Here is a 23,201-nt window from a genome sequence, read left to right on the forward strand (position 1 = left end):
TCTGCTTTGCTGGAGCACCCAAAGGACTTGCTATGGATACCACGACGGACGCATCTTCATATCAAACAAACATGTCCCGGAGGCCTCCATGGATTCATTTACATCCACTCTTGTTTGACCCGGAAGCACAGCCATGAATGGAAATGGTACGTTGTATGCATTTATTTCTATGACCGATATGACCGATGAGACGGTAAAATGCAGATTCCAGTTCATTATGCTGCTCTCTTCTAGCATACACCATTGGAATCCGTCCTGATTCATATAGGGAAGAGAGAAAAACACGAACAAATATTCTCTTGCACACATCAAGGTAGTCTTTTTTTTTTTTTTTTTTAAGATATTTTTTTTGCGGCTTCCGCCTTTTATTGATTTTTTTTTAAGGGACAGACAGTAGGCTGACAGGAAACGGGAGAGAGATGGGGGGATGACATGCAGTAAAGGCCGTGTCGGGTCCGGGAGTCGAACCCGCGGCACACTGCGACTGGATTACCAGTCCGGTGCCCAGACCGTTACGCTACGGCCTGGGCCCATCAAGGTAGTCTTGACAGGAACATTGGGAAAGCGAGGCCAAAGCCTATATATACGTAAGCGAAGGCGACATAAATTATGAGCTTGCTAAGTGACTCTTCCCCCCCCCCTCTTGAGCTGAATGGTGCAATTGTCTCCAAAGTTTTTGAACTTCATGTTTGACTGCACTGTGTGGGACACTAGGGACAGTATTTATTGATGATCAGTGGAATGTACCACTGAATAAATCTCCAAAGGAACCACAACCCCGCCTGCCGAGGGACATTTAATAAGTTTAGTATTGTGCTATCATCAATGCAGGGTCTATAAGCCAATGAAACCACTGCTCTTGTTTTGTTTCTTAAATTAATATTATTATGATCAGACATAATTGTACTGTATGCTCTTGTTATAATTTATCCTTTTATTTTATTACTTTATTTTGTATTAATACATTCCCTCCTATTTTCCAATTTACATTTGAGAAAGGAATGTATGCTCAGATTCCATGACTTCAACCATCAGGATTTTTTTGTTTTTAACAAATGCAATACTGTAAAATGTGTTAATTTAACTCAGTGTATAAATGGAGCAAAATGCCATTTGTACGCTTGTAAATTATCACTGGTATTTCACTAGGTACAGAGGTAGAGAAGCACACTGACATGACCATGATACTGACATGATACTGACATGATAGTGACCATGATACTGACATGATACTGGCCATGATACTGACATGATAGTGACCATGATACTGACAATGATACTGACATGATACTGGCCATGATACTGACATGATACTGACCATGATACTGACATGATACTGACATGATAGTGACCATGATACTGACATGATACTGACATGATAGTGACCATGATACTGACATGATACTGACCATGATACTGACCATGATAGTGACCATGATACTGACATGATACTGACCATGATACTGACATGATACTGACATGATAGTGACCATGATACTGACATGATACTGACCATGATACTGACATGATACTGACCATGATACTGACATGATACTGACCATGATACTGACATGATACTGACCATGATACTGACATGATACTGACATGATAGTGACCATGATACTGAACATGATACTGACCATGATACTGACATGATACTGACATGATAGTGGCCATGATACTGACATGATAGTGGCCATGATACTGTCATGATAGTGACAATGATACTGACCATGATACTGACATGATACTGACCATGATACTGACCTGATACTGACCATGATAGTGACCATGATACTGACATGATACTGACCATGATACTGACATGATAGTGACCATGATACTGACATGATAGTGACCATGATAGTGACCTGATACTGACCATGATACTGACATGATAGTGACCATGATACTGACATGATACTGACATAAAAGTGACCATGATACTGACATGATACTGACATGATAATGACCATGATAGTGACCATGATACTGACATGATACTGACCATGATACTGATATGATACAGACCATGATACTGACCATGATACTGACATGATACTGATATGATACAGACCATGATACTGACCATGATACTGACATGATACTGATATGATACAGACCATGATACTGACATGATACTGACCATGATACTGACATGATACGGACCATGATACTGACCATGATACTGACATGAAACTGACATAACCATGGCATGATACTGACATGATCATGATACTGACATGAACATGATACTTACATAATACTGACATGAACATGATACTGACATGTTGATGATGGTCTAGTCTGACGATCGAAACGTGCGCTCTGTGTCACTTTATTTTCACCATGTCATCACTGCAAGTAAACACTATTTTGTGCATCCAGAGAGCTTCATTCTTCCTTCAGAGTGCGAGCCCCTTCTTTTTGCTAGTCGACATTCATGGTGGCCTCTCACACCTGTTTACAGCCCTATTGTAAGCCTTGAGATTAGAGCACAAACTTCCCTATACCTCCTTCACAATGATACTGACATGAATATGATACTGACCATGATACTGCCGATACTGACCATGATACTGCCGATACTGACCATGATACTGACAATACTGACCATGATACTGCCGATACTGACCATGATACTGACAATATTACTGACCATGATACTGCCGATACTGACCATGATACTGACTATCCTGACCATGGTACTGATCATAGGTTCCAGGTGGCCATTCCTGAGCCCAGTCCACAAAATTCTCCCTTTCTCATCTCCATTCATATCGTATCGCCATGCATGAACCAATATCGTCCATGTATCGCATCGTCAACCATGTATCGTGATGCGTATCCTATAGTCGCTGTTAAAGTCTATCGCTAGACCCCTAATAAACATGACCTGTCTACACTCAATAAAATAAAAGTTGTTACCGGAACAGGCCGCAAGTCGCGACACGGGCATTAAATATGCAATACGTGCTTATATTTCACACAAGCAGCTCCTCGGTTTGCCAAGCTCTTAAACAGAGAATGGTTGAGTGAATTCCCCCATGGAGCCTTTCTGCAACCAGCCGTACACGACTCCAATGAACACTATTGTGCCACAAATGAAAAACAGAGACGGGGAGAGAGAGACAAAAATAGTAAAGAAAGAAAGACGAGTAGAACTGTAGAGCAGTGGTTTTCAACCATTTCCATTTCAAGGCCCATTATATATTCGGCATTTGAGCCACGGACCACCATTTGATGAGATTTAGCCTCTCAGACCAAAGACTACGAATATTTTGTCGTCGTTGGATAGGATTTTGTCCACAATGCCATGCTGTGTAGGGTATTGATGTGGTACAATAGGAGAGATAACAGGCAAATGTTGATCAAAATAAAAAAAATTCATAACTCTCTAATTATGTAGACTTCTTGTAATTTAAGTAATGAAGATGTTTAAGAATAATTTAACTCTCAAGAGTTAAAGATCTATAAGGGTCAATAACGCTCCATTGTTTAGCTGGGCGGGACCACCTGGAACCCCCTCAAGGACCACTGGTTGAGAACTGGGGGCGGCGGTGGCTCAGGGGTAGAGTGGCTGGATGGTAACCGCAAGGTTGCCAGTTTGAACCCGGGCTCTCCCAGAGTTGGTGTCGAAATACACTATTTACCATTTTAACCACTGCTGTAGAGACAGACAGAAAGACAAGGTTATGACATGTGTGACACCATTCGACATGTATGCAGTCACAGCTTGTAGCCAGTCAGTCGTCCGTCCGTGCTCTGTCACTGGACACGGAACACACACACACACACACACACACACACACACACACACACACACACACACACACACACACACACACACACACACACACACACACACACACACACACACACACACACACACACACACACACACACACACACACACACACACACACACACACACACACACACCTCTTCCGTTTAAGAAGCCACATTAGTATTGGAGAGGCAACTTTGTGTGTATACGCTCATTGTTCCCATTTCTCCATGTGGATTAAGTCAAATGAGCAGTTGGGGTTAGCTGAGCACTCACAGAAACTGTATCTAAATGAGCCTTAATCTCCCATTCCAGTGAATGGAATGAATGCATGAATGGCGACAAGAGTGAATGACTTGAGCCTTTTCCCATGGGACGGCCTGCCTTCAGGCCTGATTTATTTACTTTAGTTGTGTGCCAGTGTTGGACATCGAAACTAGCCAACCTGCGAGCTTACAACACTTGTGAATGTGATCTTGTAGATTGGCCTATTTTCGGTGCACAACACTGGCACACAACAAAGCCTGCATCAGGGTTTTCTCTCATTAAGGAGATGCCAACTTAGATTAAATGCCATTAACTAAATAATTCTCAGCCTTTTATTCTTGGCGGTATATTAAAAAGGCGATACAGCTCTTTTTTTAGGAAAACAAAAGCTTCATCCAAGAATTCTCAATGTAAAAAATACTGTTTATAGAAGGGATTTCATGAACCGTGAACTTCCAAAGCATTCAACATTACAGAGATTTGTTTTAATTCAAAAGCTATACTTTGTTTCAGACCGACGACATTGTTTTAATCTACATATCTATTCTTTCAAGTTCAACTGGCTAGAGTCTATTAGGTTTAATACCAGGTGCTAGGTAAACTGCCAAACTCAGCCAAGTATACTAAACTGTTTTTCCAAACTTCTCACTGTATTATCCTAAGTAGGGTACAAAAATGTTTATAAAAACATATTTGCAAACCTGTGCCAAACATCATTTGCAAATATGTTTTATAAACATTTTGGTACCCTGTGGAACAGGTTTGACATTTATATTGGCTGTGGAAGCAGGTACTTTGTTGCGAACCCAATGAGTATGTGTATGAGTATACATGGAGAGGGTTTTTACAGTTGCATCTGGGACAAAGTGTGCCACGATAGATGTTTGAAAGAGAGAATCAATCTTTACTGTCACAACGCTTTAAAGTGGGTGAAATTCTTATTTGTTGCAGGCTCATCTGTATTGCAGATAAAAGAGGTAAAACAATTAGAGCACAGAATAGAAAGGACGGGAGACAAACTGTGCATCATTTAAAATGCATGGATTAAGAGTTATAAAATGAGGGCACTCGGTTCAAATCCACCGGGGTGCAGTCGGCTGTGTCGGGTGTCTATGCGAACACAATTGGCCCGTGTTTGCGTGAGGGAAGTCGGACGGGGAGGGTACTTTTAATCACAGTAGCTTGACAGGAAACAGGGATAGAGATTGGGGGGGGGGGGGGGGAGAGAAGACACACAGCAAAGGTCGTCGGGATCGGTACTCGAACCCGCAACACGCTGTCAGGCCTAGATGCCCGGACCACTAGGTCGGCTCGGGCCCATTGCATGTATTCCTATTCCTAAGGGCTGGGGTGGCACCTGTCAGGAGTGTCAGCAGGGAGTGTTGGGCGGGCGGAGTAGGTCGAAGCCAGGCTCTATGTCCCCCCGGTGGGTTAAACTCTGGTGTGTGAAGAAGTGTCTGCCTGTCATGTGTGTGAGTATAACTGTGTGAAGAAATGTTTGCCTGTCATGTGTGTGAGTATAACTGTGTGAAGAAGTGTTTGCCTGTCATGTGTGTGAGTATAACTGTGTTAAGAAGTGTTTGCCTGTCATGTGTGTGAGTATAACTGTGTGAAGAAGTGTTTGCCTGTCATGTGTGTGAGTATAACTGTGTGAAGAAGTTAGAACAAGTGCGAGAGGGTACACAGCTGCGCGTCGGTGCCGCCATCTTGGTCAAGTTTGCCATGTCTTATGTGCCATGGCAGGGGCAGGGCAAGAAATATGTTTCACGCCCATGAACTTAGCCTTTAGTTTTGTTTGTACGTATAATTGTTGAGTGAAACAGTCAGTGTAGAGACAAATGGTGATTATCATCAGCCTGCGGTGAAATCATTTCCCCCCCGTGTTCATTCATTTTTCTCCTTTGCTCTGCGTTTGTTATTATTTTAACGTGCCAAACAAAACCACTCTTAATTATGTACAGTAGCTTAAGTCCCGACCAGATAAACACCAGAGCAACAGGGCATCGTTGTGTTAGCAGTTCATTCCTATAATGAATGTATAGGGAAGAAAACGTGGAATATTTGCAGAGCTTGCTCCCAACACAAGAAACTCCACGAGCTCTCGCCTCGTGTGTACTGTGTGTATGCTGCGTCTGTTTGCATGCGAAGGTATGCATGTGAACACTCGCGTGTGTGCCTCAGTGTGTATATGTGTCCAGTGCATGCCATTGCATCTGTGCCCAGTATAGTGCATGTGTGTGTGTGTGTGTGTGTGTGCATGGGACTATAGGGAGGGGAGTGGGGAAGGATGGAAACTCTAAGCCTGCCACAGGAATGTCTCAGTAACACGTGCATTGGGTTCCCTGGGCTCTAGGCTAGGGGGAAACTGACAGTGTTCTTTCATTGACACCTCTCGTGCACACCCGTGCACACACACACACACAGGGCAAGCAAGGGATCAGCGAAGCTAATACACACACACCCAGGCATGGGGACAGACCCAAAGACAGGCCGACTGACTGGACCGGCCCACTCTGCTTGTTCGCGCTGTACTACTAGGCCAGTGTTGACATAGCAACACACGCACGCAGCCACGTACACACATGCGCGCTCGCACACATACACACAGTGGTGTAAAGTAAGTGAATACATTTCATTTACTCAAGTACTGTGCTTAAGTACAATTTTGTAGGTATTTTTTAATTTACTTTGACTTCTACTCCACTACAATCTCAGGGGCAAATATTGTACTTTTACTCCACTACATTTATTTGAAAACTTTAGCTACTACCGGAAGTTACTTTGTAGATTTAGATTATTTTTGACAAAAATGTCAAACCAGCCTCGGCTGTACCTCTGAACCTATCCTCAAGACTACCAAACCCTTGGGAGACAGAGTTTGGTCCAGTCAGAACTTCGCCCCTTTCGGCTGTCACGGAACTTAACACATACACTCCAAGCCACTTCAGCCCTATATGCATTTCGGCCATTTGGCATTGTGAGCTTGTAGATCGGCTATTTTCAAATTATTTCCATACAGTTGAAAACTGTTGAAAAATGGACATGCATAAGTAAGTACATTTTAATACCAATACTTTATGAATTCCACACTTTTACTTGTAACAGAGCATTTCTCAGAATTGATACTTTTATTTAAGTAAAACATCAGTTTGCCACATGCACGCACGCGCTAGTGGAGTAGAAGTAAAAGTACTGGAATTTGTAGTAAAAGTAAAGTAAAAATACCTCAAAATTGTACTTTTGACCTGAGATCATTATATTCTAAAAATGTCTTCTACATCCTGTTTCTATGTTTGATTTTTCAAAAATAGCAGACCTACAAGCTCGTAGCGCGCCACTCGGTGGCACGCTATGAGCTTGTAGATCTGCTATTTTTCAATAGCTAAAGCATAACATAATGCTAACACCAAAAGGGGTTCCCACCCAAAATGGGTTAAGCACAGTACTTGAGTAAATGAAATGTACTTACTTACTTACAGCACACGCACACACACGCACACACACACACACACACACAGGTAAGCCTGTGGGTCCATAGTAGCACAGTTGCTCCCTGTAGCTGTGGCGAGGGGGCCCCTTTGCTCTGCATACTTTAATAACTCAACTCACATGGTCCAAAACTCCGGGGAAGGCGGCGCGGCACTTAATTACACCCCCAGTCAGAATGACATTGCCTCAGTCAGCCTCCTGATGGGGCTGCGGATATGATATGAACTGCTCTACAGCAGTACAAGTGGATTAGTAAGTGTCTGTGAGTCTGTGTGCGTCTGTGCGCGTGTGTGTGTGTGTGTGTGTGTGTGTGTGTGTGTCTGTGCGTGCAAGTCAGATTGTGACACAGCCACAGTCGGGCAGGCATACTATCTACCACATTATACAATAGTATGAGTGAATTACTAAGTTTGTGTGTGTGTGTGTGTGTGTGTGTGTGTGTGTGTGTCTGTGTGTGCATGTTTTCTATGCGTGGGTGGGTATTGATTCGTGATTTATCTCTTCCAGACGAAAACAAAACAACTCTGATGATACTTGATCTCCAAAAACAGTGACTTCATCACTTTTGTTCTATTTCCCCTGTGAAATATTTATCTTTTTCAATTCATTAACGGAGATAAACCGCACCCGCACCACACACACTGTATCAAATATTCATGAAAACACAAAAAGCTGCTTCGGCGACAGATTCGTCCGTCTTAGGATGATGGCCACTGAATGATTAAAATGGTCATTTTGTTCCCAGAGCTATGAGGCTGTGGAATGATAATTTCTATCTACCTGACACAACTGTCTAACATCTAGTGTCTATGTATTTATGTAGCTGTACAGAATGTGTAGATGTCATGTAGGTAGTGTAACTGTCTAACATCTAGTGTCTATGTATTTGCGAACGCAGTGAGCCACTTACTATGACAGCAGGGGCTGAGTGTCTGTGTGTGTGTGTGTCACGCTGTGTGGTGTCACGCTGTTACACCACCGGCCCGCCACCAGAGGGCGCAGCTGTGGCACGCACGCACACACGCACACACACACACACACACACACACACAGGGCGCAGCTGTAGCACACACACACACAACCACACACACACGAGCTGCGTTCGCTTCACGCGTTTGCGCGTCTTACTTGTCATGTAGCTGTATGTGTACATCATGTCATGTCGGTAGTGTACATTTGTTCTTGACGGTATTCTTTCATTGGCACCTCTCGTGCATACGCCAGTGGTGGTAAAGTAACTAAGTACATTTACTCAAGTAATTTTAGGTATTTGTACTTTATTTGAGTATTTCCAATTTCCAATGCTACTCAACATACATTCAGCCTTATATACATTTCAGCCATTTGAAAATAGCCGATCCCCAAGCTCACAATGCATTGCGATGCGATGCACTGTGAGCTTGTAGATTTTCAAGGGGATTTTCAAAGGATGTCGGAACATTAATTGGAATTGAAATGGGACATTCTGTATACTTTTACTTTTACTTTTGGTACTTTTTAAAGTACATTTTAACACCAATATGTTGGTACACTTACTCAAGTGCAAATTGAATTCCGAGTATTTATATATTCCAGTATTGATACTTTTACTTACCACTGATGCACACCCAGCACAGGCAGCAGCAAAGGGACAGTGATGTGTTGCCTGTGATAAAGCAATTTCCATGCTGGGATGAATAAAGTACTACTACCGGTACTTCTATTAGTATTACTACCACCACCACCACCACCACCACCACTACTACTACCACTACCACTACCACCACTACTACTACTACTACTACACACTTACATGTATGTTTGTTGCACAGGCATAGATTAAAGGGGAATTCCTTCCTCATGAAGCAGTTTCCGACCGTATACCCATCAACCCACTGCTAACTGCACAGCATGATTTCACTGCTAAGCCCAAACCATAGCTAAGTACTATCTGTGCTCAATAAAACTCGCACAAAATCAGCAGCTTTGGGGGGGAAAGGTAAGACCACCTCTTAAAATTGTGAAACGTCTAAAGGACGGGGGAAACATTTTAGTGCAGTTGGAGTTAACAACTGTGCAACACAGATGTTCAGACCTAACTGTGTGATGTGCTTAAAATAAGGCAGGTCTCTAATTGGGATCCTAATCAGATTGAAATATTGTGTTAGAATCAGCCTGAAAAGGCCAAAGAATCCGCCAGCTTCCAGTCTCGCTGTGGCAAGTCTGGCAACACATGCACTCTGTCTTCAAAAAGCTTAGAGATCTACAAAAATGTTGAATTTTTTTTTTTGTAAACTATGCCTAAACCTAACCTCAGTAAACTATGCCTAAACCTAACCTCAGTAAACTATGCCTAAACCTAACCTTATTCCTTACCTTAAACACAGTAAAACGAATACAAGACTGGCTGGGGGCGATTTGCACACATGGCTCCTCAGAGGCCAGCAGTCTAGAAGGGGGTCTGTCTATCTGTCTGTCTGTCTGGGGCTAATCTTGCAAACCACTGGACCGTCGATCATGTGCGAGAAAAAAAAATGTGTCATACATTTTTGAAATATTTAACTTTTAAACCTTTTGTTTTATTCTGGAGGTCAATGGAGGTCGCATTGGATTTACATTTTGCCTACATATGGATATGACTGATCATACGTACGGAGGTCATGTACTGGTCACAGGACATCTGAGATCCACATGGAAAGCCACGCTATTATTATACCCCGACTTGTTTTATCCTTTCAAAGGTTTTTCCTTTTTCTTGTTCAATCAGGTGAAATTTCACCTGATATATGGAGCTGGCCTTTTTTGACAACAATGACACAAAAGCCTCCGCCCGGGCTCTGGACAGGGCCCCAAATGTATCATTTGATCACCCCTAGATCTCCGTATACGGAGCTGGCCTGTTCTGACATCATGACATCTGCATACTAGACTTCATGTTTGGGCATGCCTGACAAATAACTGGGTGGGTCATTCATTTCCAACTTGCATCGTTCCTAGTAGGCCAGTGCCCAACGGGCACCGCTGTAGTAATAATAATCAAGGAAACTAAAAATAAAGGGGTATTTAAATTGCGACCCTTATTGGTCTGCGAACCACATATGGGTCCCGACCCACTGTTTGGGAAACATAATAGGTACCCCTGCATTTTAGCTTTAGCAAAGCTATACTCATTAAGTATGCGAGACTCTGTAATTACAGTGTGTATCACTGGCATACTAGAATGTGGAATTTATAGCAAAAGGCGGTATAAAGAATGCTCCAACTGTGCTTGTGTGTTTATGAAACGCACTGCTGGCTTGGGACCCGAGGCAGACACAGATTTAATGCACTGCTATTGGCAGGTCTGTAAGCCAGTCGTAAAATCACTGCTAAGCTTTGATGAATCATCCAGATGCCTTGGTAGTTCAAGCCATCAACATTTTTGGCACTGATTTGAGTTAATGTACCTATAGGAGTGAATAGGCCCTGGGGGCAATAACAACGAGACAGATAAGCACAAGCGTTCAGTGGGAAGTGGCCTCTAGGTGAGCTACTTTTCCCGGAGACACGTCTCAGACAAAGATCAAATAGTGACTTGTAGCTTTGATATCAGTGTCAATTCCATCGACTAGAACTACTGTAAATGCTACATTATTTCACTGACTAAAACCAAGCCAAAACTAAATAAAAACTAAGCTATTATGACAGACTAAATATATTGACAATTTGGTTGTGCTCGGGTGTTTTCTCTGAAAATAGAAGATCCTCAAGCTCACAACGGGACGGTCCTGCTGCGACTCGTGAGCTTGTAGATCAGCTATTTTCAGCATGCAACAAAGTGTAAAATCAGCCATTACGACGCCATCAAGACCCGGCAAAATACATTTTTGTAGACAAAATCAACTGTAGATTTAGTCGACTAAAATCTTATGATATTTAGTCGGCTAAAACAAAAACCTTTGAGATTACTAAAATATGACTAAAACAAAATTGAATTTCATTCAAGAGACTATGACTTAAAATGTAAAAATCTGAATTTACTGTCAATGTCAACACTGTTTGATATTGAAAAGGATGAAAAGAATGTTTGCTAGAAACAGGGGACCCCCGTTTTCTGCCCACGGGCTGTCAGTGGGGTAGAGAGCACTCCGCTGTGCTCGTTGTAGGAGGAGGGGGAAGGGGGAAGGGGGGGCGAGGATTTACTATTCTGTGCCTGTCGGGTCGCCACTCAAAAGGGGCTCGCCGTCTCAAGTTCGCATGAGACGGCGCCCCTCCATCGCGGGGGATCCATGCCTTCGTTTTTGATATCCCCCCTCCCTCTGGTCCTTCATCTCTTATGGCCGGTGGTGATACGTTTTATCCCTGCTTCTGGTCAGACTCAATTAAATACATGCACGTCCTTTTGGGGAATGTACAGAAGGTTGTGGAAACAAAGTCAGCGATGACATACAACAATCACCACAAAAACATTCCTCTTTCCTGGAAAACGAACATGTTTAACCCATTTTGACCTGGTAACGATTCTACAAATGTCTTCTAAATCCTGACCGTTTCTATGTCAGTGGTTCTCAAACATTTTCATGTCAAGGAACCCAAATATATATGACATTGGCCGCCGACCCCCATCTGAAAATATGTTGTTCCAGGGACCTCCCCAGAAGCAAAGATTTAAGTTCAAAACTTAACAATAGGCCCAGGCCGTAGCGTAACGGTCTGGGCACCGGACTGGTAATCCAGTCGCAGTGTGCCGGGGGTTCGACTCACGGACCCGACACGGCCTTTACTGCATGTCATCCCCCCATCTCTCTCCCGTTTCCTGTCAGCCTACTGTCTGTCCCTTCAAAAATCAATAAAAGGCGTAAGCCGCAAAAAAATATCTTAAAAAAAAAAAAAAAAAAAAAAGAAACTTAACAGTTTCCGTGCCGCGAATGGATTACTCCAGGTTAATGTCGCTGCCGTATCGGACATACCCGCCTTTTGTTTTATGTGTTTAATCCGCCGTAATGTAATGAATCAAAAGAAAATCCGTCTTCGTCGCGGAGTATGAGACTGGATGGCTTCGCTGTGATGACGAAACCGGAAATCGTCACATGCTGTGGGCTGCTAGGGCTTCTGGGAAATTGAGGCCAATGGAAATGCATTGGTTGCAACGCCTCATTGAAACCAATCTTGTGTGCGTCTTCCGGGTGCACCAAGATGGTGGATGCTACACACAGATCATAACAAACCACGGGAGCTTTTTTTGATGGATTTTCGCGGATTAAAAGCCCAAATAATTCAGCGTATGCTCTAAAGGTAATACAACAATCTCGGCAGTGAAGGGGGGTTGATTAAAATGCGGGTTAATCGTAAAAAACAGTCAAACTGTTAACAATATATATATTCAAAGATTTCAGGCACATTTTCACGATTTAAAAATAATAGCAGACTTACAAGTTCGTAGCGCGGCACCGCGCTATGAGCTTGTAGATCTGCTATTTTTCAACAGCTAAAGTACAACAAGTGCTCACCAGGTATCTTTCGTCATCCTTCATCCCGGGGGTGCGGATGAGGTGGTTCTGTTCCCCTCTCCAGTCCCCGAAGCGACGGAAGAAGTAGTTTGACAGGAAGCGGTTGATGGGGTCCCGGATGATGTTGATGTAGACAGGCTGCTCTATCCTGAACCTAAACAGACCGTTAACCAAGACAGAATATTAAAAACCAGTCCTAACCCCTCTAGACTTGGTAAACTGGACCTGAGCCGTCTCTGTACTTGGACCGCTTTTTTTTTACACCAAATGCTTTTTGGCAAAAATAGCTGAACTACAAGCGTGCTGTGAGCTTGTAGATCAGTTTTTTTGGCTATGGTTCCACTCCAGAATATTCTGTGGTTAAGGTACAGATATAATGGGGATACAAACACTCCAAGGTCTAACTAACAGTTTAGCCTGTCTGAAGTGATAAAATCGCAGGGACACACAGCGTAAGGGTAATTCACTGACAGTTGACACAGGGAAATATCCTCAATTAACTCTCAAATACAATATGATGTGGTTAAGGCAGGGGTTCTCAACGTTTTTGGCCGGGGACCCCTGGAGATGCTTTGGCAGTGTCTCGGGACCCCCGCCCCGCCCCGACCCCCAATATAAATTGACTGCTACAATAACCTTAATAATAGAGACAATACACCATAAATAAATACTGAAACCAGATATAATCATTAGGGAAGGTGTATATGTGTACTATATGTAAACTCTTCATTTCCATTTTCCTGCCATTCAGTTGCAAAAACAATAATAATTTGGGGACCCCCAAAATAATTTGGCGACCCCCAGAGGGGTCACGACCCACGGGTTGAGAACCCCTGGGTTAAGGTACAGATATGATGGGGATACAAAAGCTCCAAGGTCTAAGTTTGCAAATTAAAGCTTAGCCACTTTAGCCTGTCTGAAGTGATAAAATCGCAGGGACACACAGCGCAAGTGTAATTCGGTGACAGTTGACACAGGGAAATATCCTCAATTCACTCTCAAATACACTCTTGTTGATTGTCATCTAATCTTTGTGGCATTCGTTTTATTTTCCTGCAGTACGTGCAAAGCCCTGCTGCAGTGAGCGAGATAAGACGGATGAAAGTTAATCACCTCTCGGAACAGTTTTTGACTTACAGATGGACGCGAGAGTGTTGGCGTCATATACTGTAGAAACCTTGTATCTCCATATTTCTGCCGTCGTTGTTTTCTTCATAAATTAATGCCCTACAATACACGATCATCGCAGTAGTGTGTCATGCAACATTTGTGAAAGTAGACATTCTATAAGGTTACAGTGCGTCACATCACGACGTGTTGTGAGCTTGTAGATCTGCTATTTGCTCGATTTAGTTTATTTTTTATTAAAGTGAAAACACGTGAAAACAGAGCTGCTACATTTACACACATTTTAAATCTGAGGCTTTTTTGTATAGTATTTAAGTCGTTTTGAGAAAAAAAGCTGCTATTTGTCCCAAATTGACTGCAAAAGCTTGGTCAAAAGCTTTATACCCTGTAACATCATGTATATAACGATGCAATGTGACATAGCTCTGTTGACACAATGCTGTATCCCCTCTAACTGTATATACTTTCCCCAATTTCAACAGTTTTTATTATATTTTGACACTTGCTTTGGCATTGTAAACGTATGTTTTCTCATGCCAAAAAAGCTAATTTGAATTGAATTGAATTGACTTGACTACCTGGTGAAGTTGAGGAAGTGAACATGCCGCGTATAGAGGAATGGCTGTGGGATTGTACTGATGTTTTTCATAAGATCCACCTGCAAAACACACACACACACACACACACACACACACACACACACACACACACACGTACAAGTATTAATTAAAAGTTATTATTCTAGACAAATGTGCATACATTGAGGACTCAAAAGGCAATGCCACCCCATATCGCTATTTTTGGAGTGCCATCAGATTTTGAACTTCTAACCCAGAAACAGTCTAATATGGTAGCATTTGCCACACTGATAGCAAGACGTAGAATATTGTTGGGATGGAAATCCCCAACTTCCCCTTCTATAGCTATGTGGCTTAAGGATATTATGGGATTTTTAAAATTGGAAAAAATAAAGTTTACAATTAGAGGTTCAACAGAAAGGTTCTTTTCTAGCTGGCAACCATTTATTACCTACTTTGAGAATCTGAGAGTACTTCCGACAGACTAATTGAATCAATACTATGTGTGTTTTTTTGCATTCTCATAATGATAGAACTGTGTATAGAGGGTGATATATGACAACGTTCCGAACACAATCTTTTCCGACATAACTTGTGACTGACTATCTCTTGAACTCGAATAACCCAACTCATAATTGTATTTATTTATTTTGTTTTTTTTTAATTAATTTTTTTGTTATTTATATTGTTTTTGTTATCTGTGCTTAAATTATTATTTTTGTATCCTACTGTTTATATCATATGTCTGTATGTATGTTTGTTTTTGTATGTCTGTACTAAATTATGAATGTTATTTTTTATATTGTTTTGATGATGACGATAACTGGGGGAGGGAGAAAAAAAATGGTATGTTCAAACTGTACTAAATGGTTGAAACCTATTACCAATAAACATATATTTAAAAAAAAAAGGCAATGCCGAAGGAATGACCATTTATTGACTAGGAATCACTCCAAACTCAAGCCAGTGAAAGATATTTTTATGAAACAACTGGGGATGCAGTGGCCAATGAGGAGGACACATCTATACTTGTGTTGTCAGCTTGGCCAGGCAGTGGCCAATGAGGAGGACACATCTATACTTGTGTTGTCAGCTTGGCCAGGCAGTGGCCAATGAGGAGGACACATCTATAATCGTGTTGCTTGGCCAGGCAGTGGCCACAGCCTGCTGGGATCCCCCGTCCGCGTGCCAGTACGTCACGTCATGGTGGAAAACCAAAACGGTTCATCCTTAATTATTACATTCACGGAGAAGGTAACCAAAAGCACATGTATGTCAGCTCCGTGTTATCTACTGTACATACTGTATGTACTGAAAGTGCTGTCCTGAACAAGGGCTTTCCGAAACAAACACATTGTTTCCTTAACAACCCTCAAAATAGCCAATCTACAAGCCCACAACGCGTCGAAACACGTTGCATTTTGAGCTTGAAGATCGAGTATTTTTTTACCCTTCAGAACAAACGCAATAACCATGACCATGTGACCGCTTGCACCGTGCTCAAAATCATGTCTGAAGCGTGATTGTTTTTTTCCCTGGAATGTTTTGGCTACAGTTGCACCTTGAGTTGATTCTTCCGATGGAGACTGACCTCATCAATGTTTTAACTTCCAACAGAGTCATGGCTGGACTGGACATAATACAATACCACTAATCTGCTGTATATACTAACTACAGCATCTCACAATAGGCCTATTCATCATCCGAGAACCCCCCTGGTGACATCACACATTTTCCTAAATGTCTGTTATGTGATTATTCTGTTATATTCCGTTCTGCTTTCCGTCTTTACGAAAACAAGCTTCCTGCAAGGCTTGAGGCCTTCTCATGTTTTGCATGGAGAGAGAGAGAGAGAGAGAGAGGTCAGAAACATCTCCCTCGGGTGGGTATTATAATTTTTTTGGCCAAGGATGTTCCTGTGATGACGGATGTGATGGAATGGGCTCCTGAAGTCCTGTCGTTGTACGTGTGCCAAATGTGTCAAACTACACCACGTTTCTATGCAGGTTGCCATTTTCTACGCGTCAATGCCCCTTGCTTATTCATTGTATTTATTGGCGACTAAAGTGATGGAAAGTATGCCGTTTAATAAAGACAACCACAACCCAATGCCTTCAAAGGCGACCGAGAGACTAAATAACAATACAGAATCTGTAGCCAATAATGCTTAATTGTTTCCAGAGGAATAGCTTATTCTATGACCATAACAATTATCTGGCAATAACTGTTAGGTATTTCTCATTTGTAGATCTGTTATTTGGTGAATGAAGCTTTCATGTTGCCCTGTGACCCTGTGACTATGTCACGCTGTCCCACTGATTTTGGTTCTCACTTCTGGCCCCGCCAGTGTGTAGATTGTTTTGTTTCCCGATTGCCATAACACAACATGTTTTTGCCCTTGAAGACTTGTATTATACTAACTGCACTTAGTGAGAGTTCTTGCCCTGTTCCCCGGTTCCACTAACTGATATTCATATCAGAGCTATCTCGGCCCTGTGAGTATTCTATATTCTGTATGCACTATTCAGTGACGTCTTGCATTATCTGTCCCTTTGTAAACAAATATGTTTTTTGACCTTGTTGTTCGACACGTTTGTCTGTGTACGTGCGCTGTTTGCTCCCACTGCCTCCCCAGCACCACCACCACCCGGTGGGCTCTGCTATTAGTTCTGTTCCCCATGGGGGCTTGTTGTTACTGTATATGTATCTAATGTTTAATGATGACTGTCTAATTGTGCTGAGCAGGGAGAAAAATGGAGCAGAGCCGAACGCCAAGATGAAATATTATATCCACACTTTTGTCATTCTATAATAAATTGGCGAGTCATCTGAGAAAAGTGCTTCAATAGCTCGTTTCAGGTGACTTGCTGCTGTAGACCTTGTGTCATGGCCATTCCCCACCATGAATATCAATTCCTTTACCACAGTTCTACACACTTCACTTCAAGGATATGAAGGGTTACATTCCAAAGCTCAATTTATTGCAATTTATAACATTTTGAGGATCTTGTCCATAGGGGTTCTTAACCTTTTTAGGCTAAAATAATCAGCCACCAAAATAATCATATATGATCTGGGGACCCCCCCACCCTGACAAGCACTGTCAGGGTAAGAGGTTGTAGGAGGTGAGGCAACATTTTAGTTTGACTCGGTTCCACAGATAACTATTGTGAAAATAGCAACACCTTGCAATGCGGATATATTCACATTCTCTTACAAAGCCATCATTTTTATTTTGATGTCACGCTATCATCATTTTCATAGATGCCTCTTTCCCGGCAGATTTCTAGCTGCTGTTGGAATGAAACGCTTCACATTCTGTACTCTTATAAGCACAAGCTAGATTACTCTTTAAATAGAAAACTTTTCCCCTCCTGGCTGAAATGACCAGCGTCGTCTGAATATAGTGCTGCTCTATAAACTGCGCGTTGGGCAGCTGTTACGTCACAGGCCGACTATTTGGACAGGAACACTAATATGTATACATGTTTATGTACACAAGTCAGTTTATCTGAGGGCCCAGTTAGATCTCGGGGCTGCGCACCCCTCCTGCTCTTCTCTATAAACTCAGTACATTTCCACTCTCTCCGCTTCCACCACTTTTGCTCCGTCCTCCACGCAAATTATAAGCTGTCAAACTTTTCATTAGTGTCGTAGAATTCGACTCACCCCTGTGGCTCTCTCTCCCTAAACACCGTCCACTGCAAAACCCTGTAGTGTTAGCTCGGAGAGCATACAAAAAGTTAAAAATAATTGTGTGCAAACAAGCATTTCTCTCTTGATGTTTTGTTTTACTTAACAATTGCTTTTTAACACCCCTTAGGCCAGACCAATTTCACCCGGAGCCACCCCTTCCCCTCTGGGGGGGGGGGGGGGTGTCTAGACCCCTAAACACATTGGGTGAGAGGGAGTGATTTAGGAGCGAGGGGAAGGCCCACACACCCTCTACTGTTCTGAACCAGCTCTCTGGTCTAGTGACCCCAACCCCCTTCCCCAACAGCCCCACAGGGCCCACACTCCCATTTACCAAGGGTGGGGAGGAGAGAGGGAACCAGAGAAAGAGAGCGGAGGATAGTCTGGGATTCCAGGCATACCTGCAACCCCCCCCCCCCCCCCCCCAACACACACGCACGCACACACGCCTTTCCTGAACAAACTGCCCCCACGGCATGCTCGGGGCTCATCAGGGAGAAATGGAGGGAGAGTAAACCCACAGAACATTATGGCCATTGCCCCTGCACACAACTCAGTCAAATCCAAAGTGTTAAATTGACCACATAGCCTACCTATTTTGGGGGAGACTGTTGGTCGAAAATAGCCTCTAGATATAGATAGATAGATCTAGTTTGGTGTAGTGGTGAAAAATGAACGGTCAACTATAGGGTTAAGACCCACCACCCTACAAAATCATGTTTTTGTTTGGTTAATGTCTTTCTGGGGCTTTGCATGAAAATCCTGGTAGTTTCTTCATGCTCTGCACAATCTCCAAAGCATTGATACTAACTGTATTGTGTTTTATGACAAATATGACCTGGCCTACATACAGTTTAGTTTGCACTCACTCACTGAATCGAGGTTTGACGCAGGTTAGACGGGGTGTGACATCACGTGCCAAACACCAGAGCCTCACTAAAACATCACTTTGAATCAATGAGGAAGTACGCAGGTAAGTCCAGTTGAACTAAAACAAGTGCTCCCCTGTAACTAACTGCTACAGTCAATCAGCAAGTGGCCGGCTTGTTTGTTTTCACCGCGGCGCGTTTGATATTTCCGCGTGGATGTTTTCTGTGGATGCTCGTGTTCTGGTGGAGCTCGGGAGGATCAAATGTATACATGTGCATAGCTCCTTTTATTATTAATTATTTATTTAGCAAAGAAAGAGTTACTGTACATGTCCTTGTTTTGGCGTAGGAGAAAAATACTTTGCACACCGACACCACGCCAGGGGACATCTGGACATGGACTGAGAGTGAAATGACCACTCCAGATTTTACTGTGTATACTTGGTAGAGCTCTTTACGCCCGGCGACAGCACCCGGAAACCGTACGGGTCGGTTCTGTGTTTTTGTTCATAATGAGGGCCGGGTCGGAACTCAGGTCTGTCTATCAATATGTGTAATAGCGGAGTGGATCCAAAAAGACTCGTACTACTGTGTGACCGTGTGTGATACCCGCAATGTGAAGATGAATATTCTTCGGGACAATAAAGATTATTATTATTATTAGTATGTGCTGCACTGGTGAAAGAGACACGTAATAAAGTGCCGTTTACCTTGTTGATCAATTTTGCGTTCGGCACCATGAAGAGCTCTATTGCCAGAAAGATGCCAGAACATTCTTTGTAAAAATTAAGTTAAATATTATTTGGTCAATGGATAAATTAGAACAGATTTTTACCAACTACACATTCTTCTTCTTCATTTGGACTGAATTATTTCATCTTGATTCAGAGCCAATTGGAATGGCTACAGTACTATTTGAAGACTTTGCTTGTGCTGACCAGAGCCAAAGCGTTTTGAATGTTTGCATATCCTGTGGCTTAGAGTCACAGTCAGGCACACAAGGTTCAAGGCTGCAGTACATCCACATCCCATCTCTGGTGTGAGGGCAGAAACAGAAACCCACGTAAACAAGCAAACACAGAGTCGCTCTTTCTTTCTTTCTTTCCTTATTTCTTTCTTTCTTTCATTCAAGACGAGCCTATCTGTTCTGACAAGCTACGGTTGCACAATTAAAACAAAAACAATCGAAACCAGGGATTTTCAGCAGGTGGTCCGTGGACCACTGGTGGTCCCCGGAAGTATTGCATGTGGTCCCTGACCATTAATTTAGTAATGTAGGATTTGTTGATTTAAAAAATATATATCTTTCCACTAGTTGAGAAACAGTGAACTGAATGACCTGGTGACCTATGATGACCGTCCATGTAGTCGTTTACTGACAAATTGGAGTTCAAGAAATTCAACAGAAAAAGGGAGTTATCATCTCAAGAGCGGGAAGTGTAGCGTATTGTCTGGTTGAGTCATTATTATTAGGAAATTATACTTAGGCTTCACTCACACTGTCACAACAGAAAGTTGTATAGCTGATGCATGAGACTTGTTGACTGTTGCAAGCTGGCAGTTCATTTCCAATGGGAGTCACGTGGTCTGAAGAGTCACCATCAGTTGAAAACCCCTGATCTAAACCTTTAATTTAGTTTCACAAAATATTTAAATGTGAAACTTGTCAATTCATTCTAAAATCTTAATTGGTCAGTTGTTGCACACAAGATATACCGCAAAAGTGCAAAGAACAACAAAGACACTAAGCAAATGTTAAAAACTAAAATCGGCATTAATCGTGATTCCAACATTTCCGTGCCGATGACGCCTTTCGCGTCTTATGTTAAAGTGTCAATCTGTACAACCCTCAACAACGACCCTGGATTATACTAACCGTAGGCGGGTGTCGAGTCCGTTCCGCCAAGGAGGGCAATACACAAATCCCCCCCTCCATTCACTCCCGTTATAACCGCGATCATTAGCAGCGTTTTTCTCTGAATCTTTTCTTCGTCCGCGCCAGGATTGGCAATTAGATGATTTTTGGACCTCAATGAAAAATCTTCGATGCCCCGCAGTTAGCATATTAGACAAGAATAGGGATGGGTCCGATTAATCGATTATCGTTGATAGGACCCGAAATCGATTATGAAAATTAATAATCGATATATTTTTTTTTAAATGAAAATCTGTTGGAAAGGCAATATTGTCATCCAAACAGGACAGGGCTATAGGCCTACCAAAGTGTGCCTGGGATGTGTCTGTGTAGCTGCATGACTGAGAGGAGTGTGAGTGGAGATTGATTCCAATCAAGATACAGGTTTGGAGGATTTAGCAGGTGTTGGGAATTTACCTAATCAGGCCTAGGCTGGGGTTGCTATGGTGATCAATTGGATCAAACAGTGGTCCAGGGACCACCAGTGGTCCTCATTTAAAAGATGGAGTTAGTAACCAAATGGACCCTTATTAACTCTCAAGAGTTACAATTATTGTTAATCAACTACATCAGGGGTTCCCAAACTTTTTTGACTTAGGTACCCCTTGGGGGGAAGATTTTTTTTATTTGTAGGGTTCATTAAAAAAATAAAAAAATTAAAGGAAATTATAAAAATAAAAAAGCCCCCCCCCCCCAAACGATTAATGGATTAATCGTTAATATTGAATTATACAAATCGATTTTCATTTTGGACACATTTACACATCCCTAGACAAGAAGGGCACTTTGTTGTTTGGAAACCCACGCAAAGGGCAAACCCATTAGCAGGCCACTCGGAGAGCCAACAGCAGGACGGTCCAATGTGGTAGTCGCCAAGCCAGAACCAAAACTAATGAGACCAGCAACTCTAAAGTTAGGCTTTGTGTGTGTGTGTGTGTGTGTGTAGTGTGTACATGTGTGTGCATCTGCCTAAGTCAATATACTCTCTCTAGTCTAATACAGAGACAAACAACGTGTGTGTGTGTGTGTGTGTGCACATGTGTGTCTGTACACAAGCATGTATACAGACTGTGTGTGACTGTCTGTATACATATGCACGCGAGCGCGCACACACACACACACACACACACACACACACACACACACACACACACACACACACACACACACACACACACACACACACACACACACACACACACACACACACACACACACACACACACACACACACACACACACACACACACACACACACACACAGGACAGGCTTGCATGTTTACAGAGATGTTTTATATCCTGGGAATGAATTAATGAATCTAAAAGTGTTCTGTCTTGATCGGCGCAGCCAGCCTTTCAGAGTCTGACAAATGGGTAAACACGTAGCCGTTTCAATATTGGCATAGAATAATTAACATCTAATCAAATCGCTTGGTAATGGTAATGCATATTTAGCATGCGCTGCTGCTGCTGACCATTCAATAGTATTTTACTATAACTTACAGTACGCCTAAAGCAGGTGTGGGCAACTTTGACAATGGAGAGGGACTAATTATTTCCACACTCACAGCAGAGGGCCACATTGTCGTAGGAAATAACTACAAGCTCAAATCCTGAATAGTAAACTTTTTATTTAACTATAACTTAATTTGCATTTAGTTATAGTTATGTTAACTTTATGAACTAAATACAAATATACATTGGACATAAAAAAAAAGACAATTACATTTTAATACTAGTAACTAACTGAAATCAATAATATATCAGTATTCTGATATTAACCTGAGGGCCACATTAAGTGAAGGTGGGGCGGGCCACATGTGGCCTATAAAGTACGCTTTGGGCACCGAGGCCAGCGTCTGTGGAGGATGTGGGCCATAACTAGATTACTCCCACACAGTCACTCACTTCCTATACCAGCTGGATTCACACAGACCTGTTCCTACTACAGCAAATGTGTCAGGATTAATGGGAAATGTCTTTCACAGAAGCATTACACATGCACGG

The 23,201-nt window shown here is 42.4% G+C and overlaps 1 protein-coding gene across 3 annotated transcripts in view; it reads right to left on the reverse strand.

Moving 5' to 3' along the window:
- usta (uronyl 2-sulfotransferase a) overlaps positions 1-23,201 on the reverse strand; it is a 95,258-nt gene that overhangs the window by 8,384 nt on the left and 63,673 nt on the right. For all 3 annotated transcript variants that reach the window (XR_014570746.1, XR_014570747.1, XM_083790308.1), the window contains 2 exons: positions 14,718-14,797; positions 13,012-13,165 (listed from right to left, as the gene is read on the reverse strand). Coding sequence is in view for 1 of the 3 variants with exons in the window: in XM_083790308.1 (XP_083646434.1) it covers positions 13,012-13,165; positions 14,718-14,797 (234 nt within the window). In the remaining 2 variants the exon portion in view is untranslated. The remainder of the gene's footprint in view (positions 1-13,011; positions 13,166-14,717; positions 14,798-23,201) is intronic.

This window comes from Protomyctophum parallelum (genome assembly GCF_964188405.1).
Source record: "Protomyctophum parallelum genome assembly, chromosome: 19".
Classification (NCBI taxonomy): Eukaryota; Metazoa; Chordata; class Actinopteri; order Myctophiformes; family Myctophidae; genus Protomyctophum; species Protomyctophum parallelum.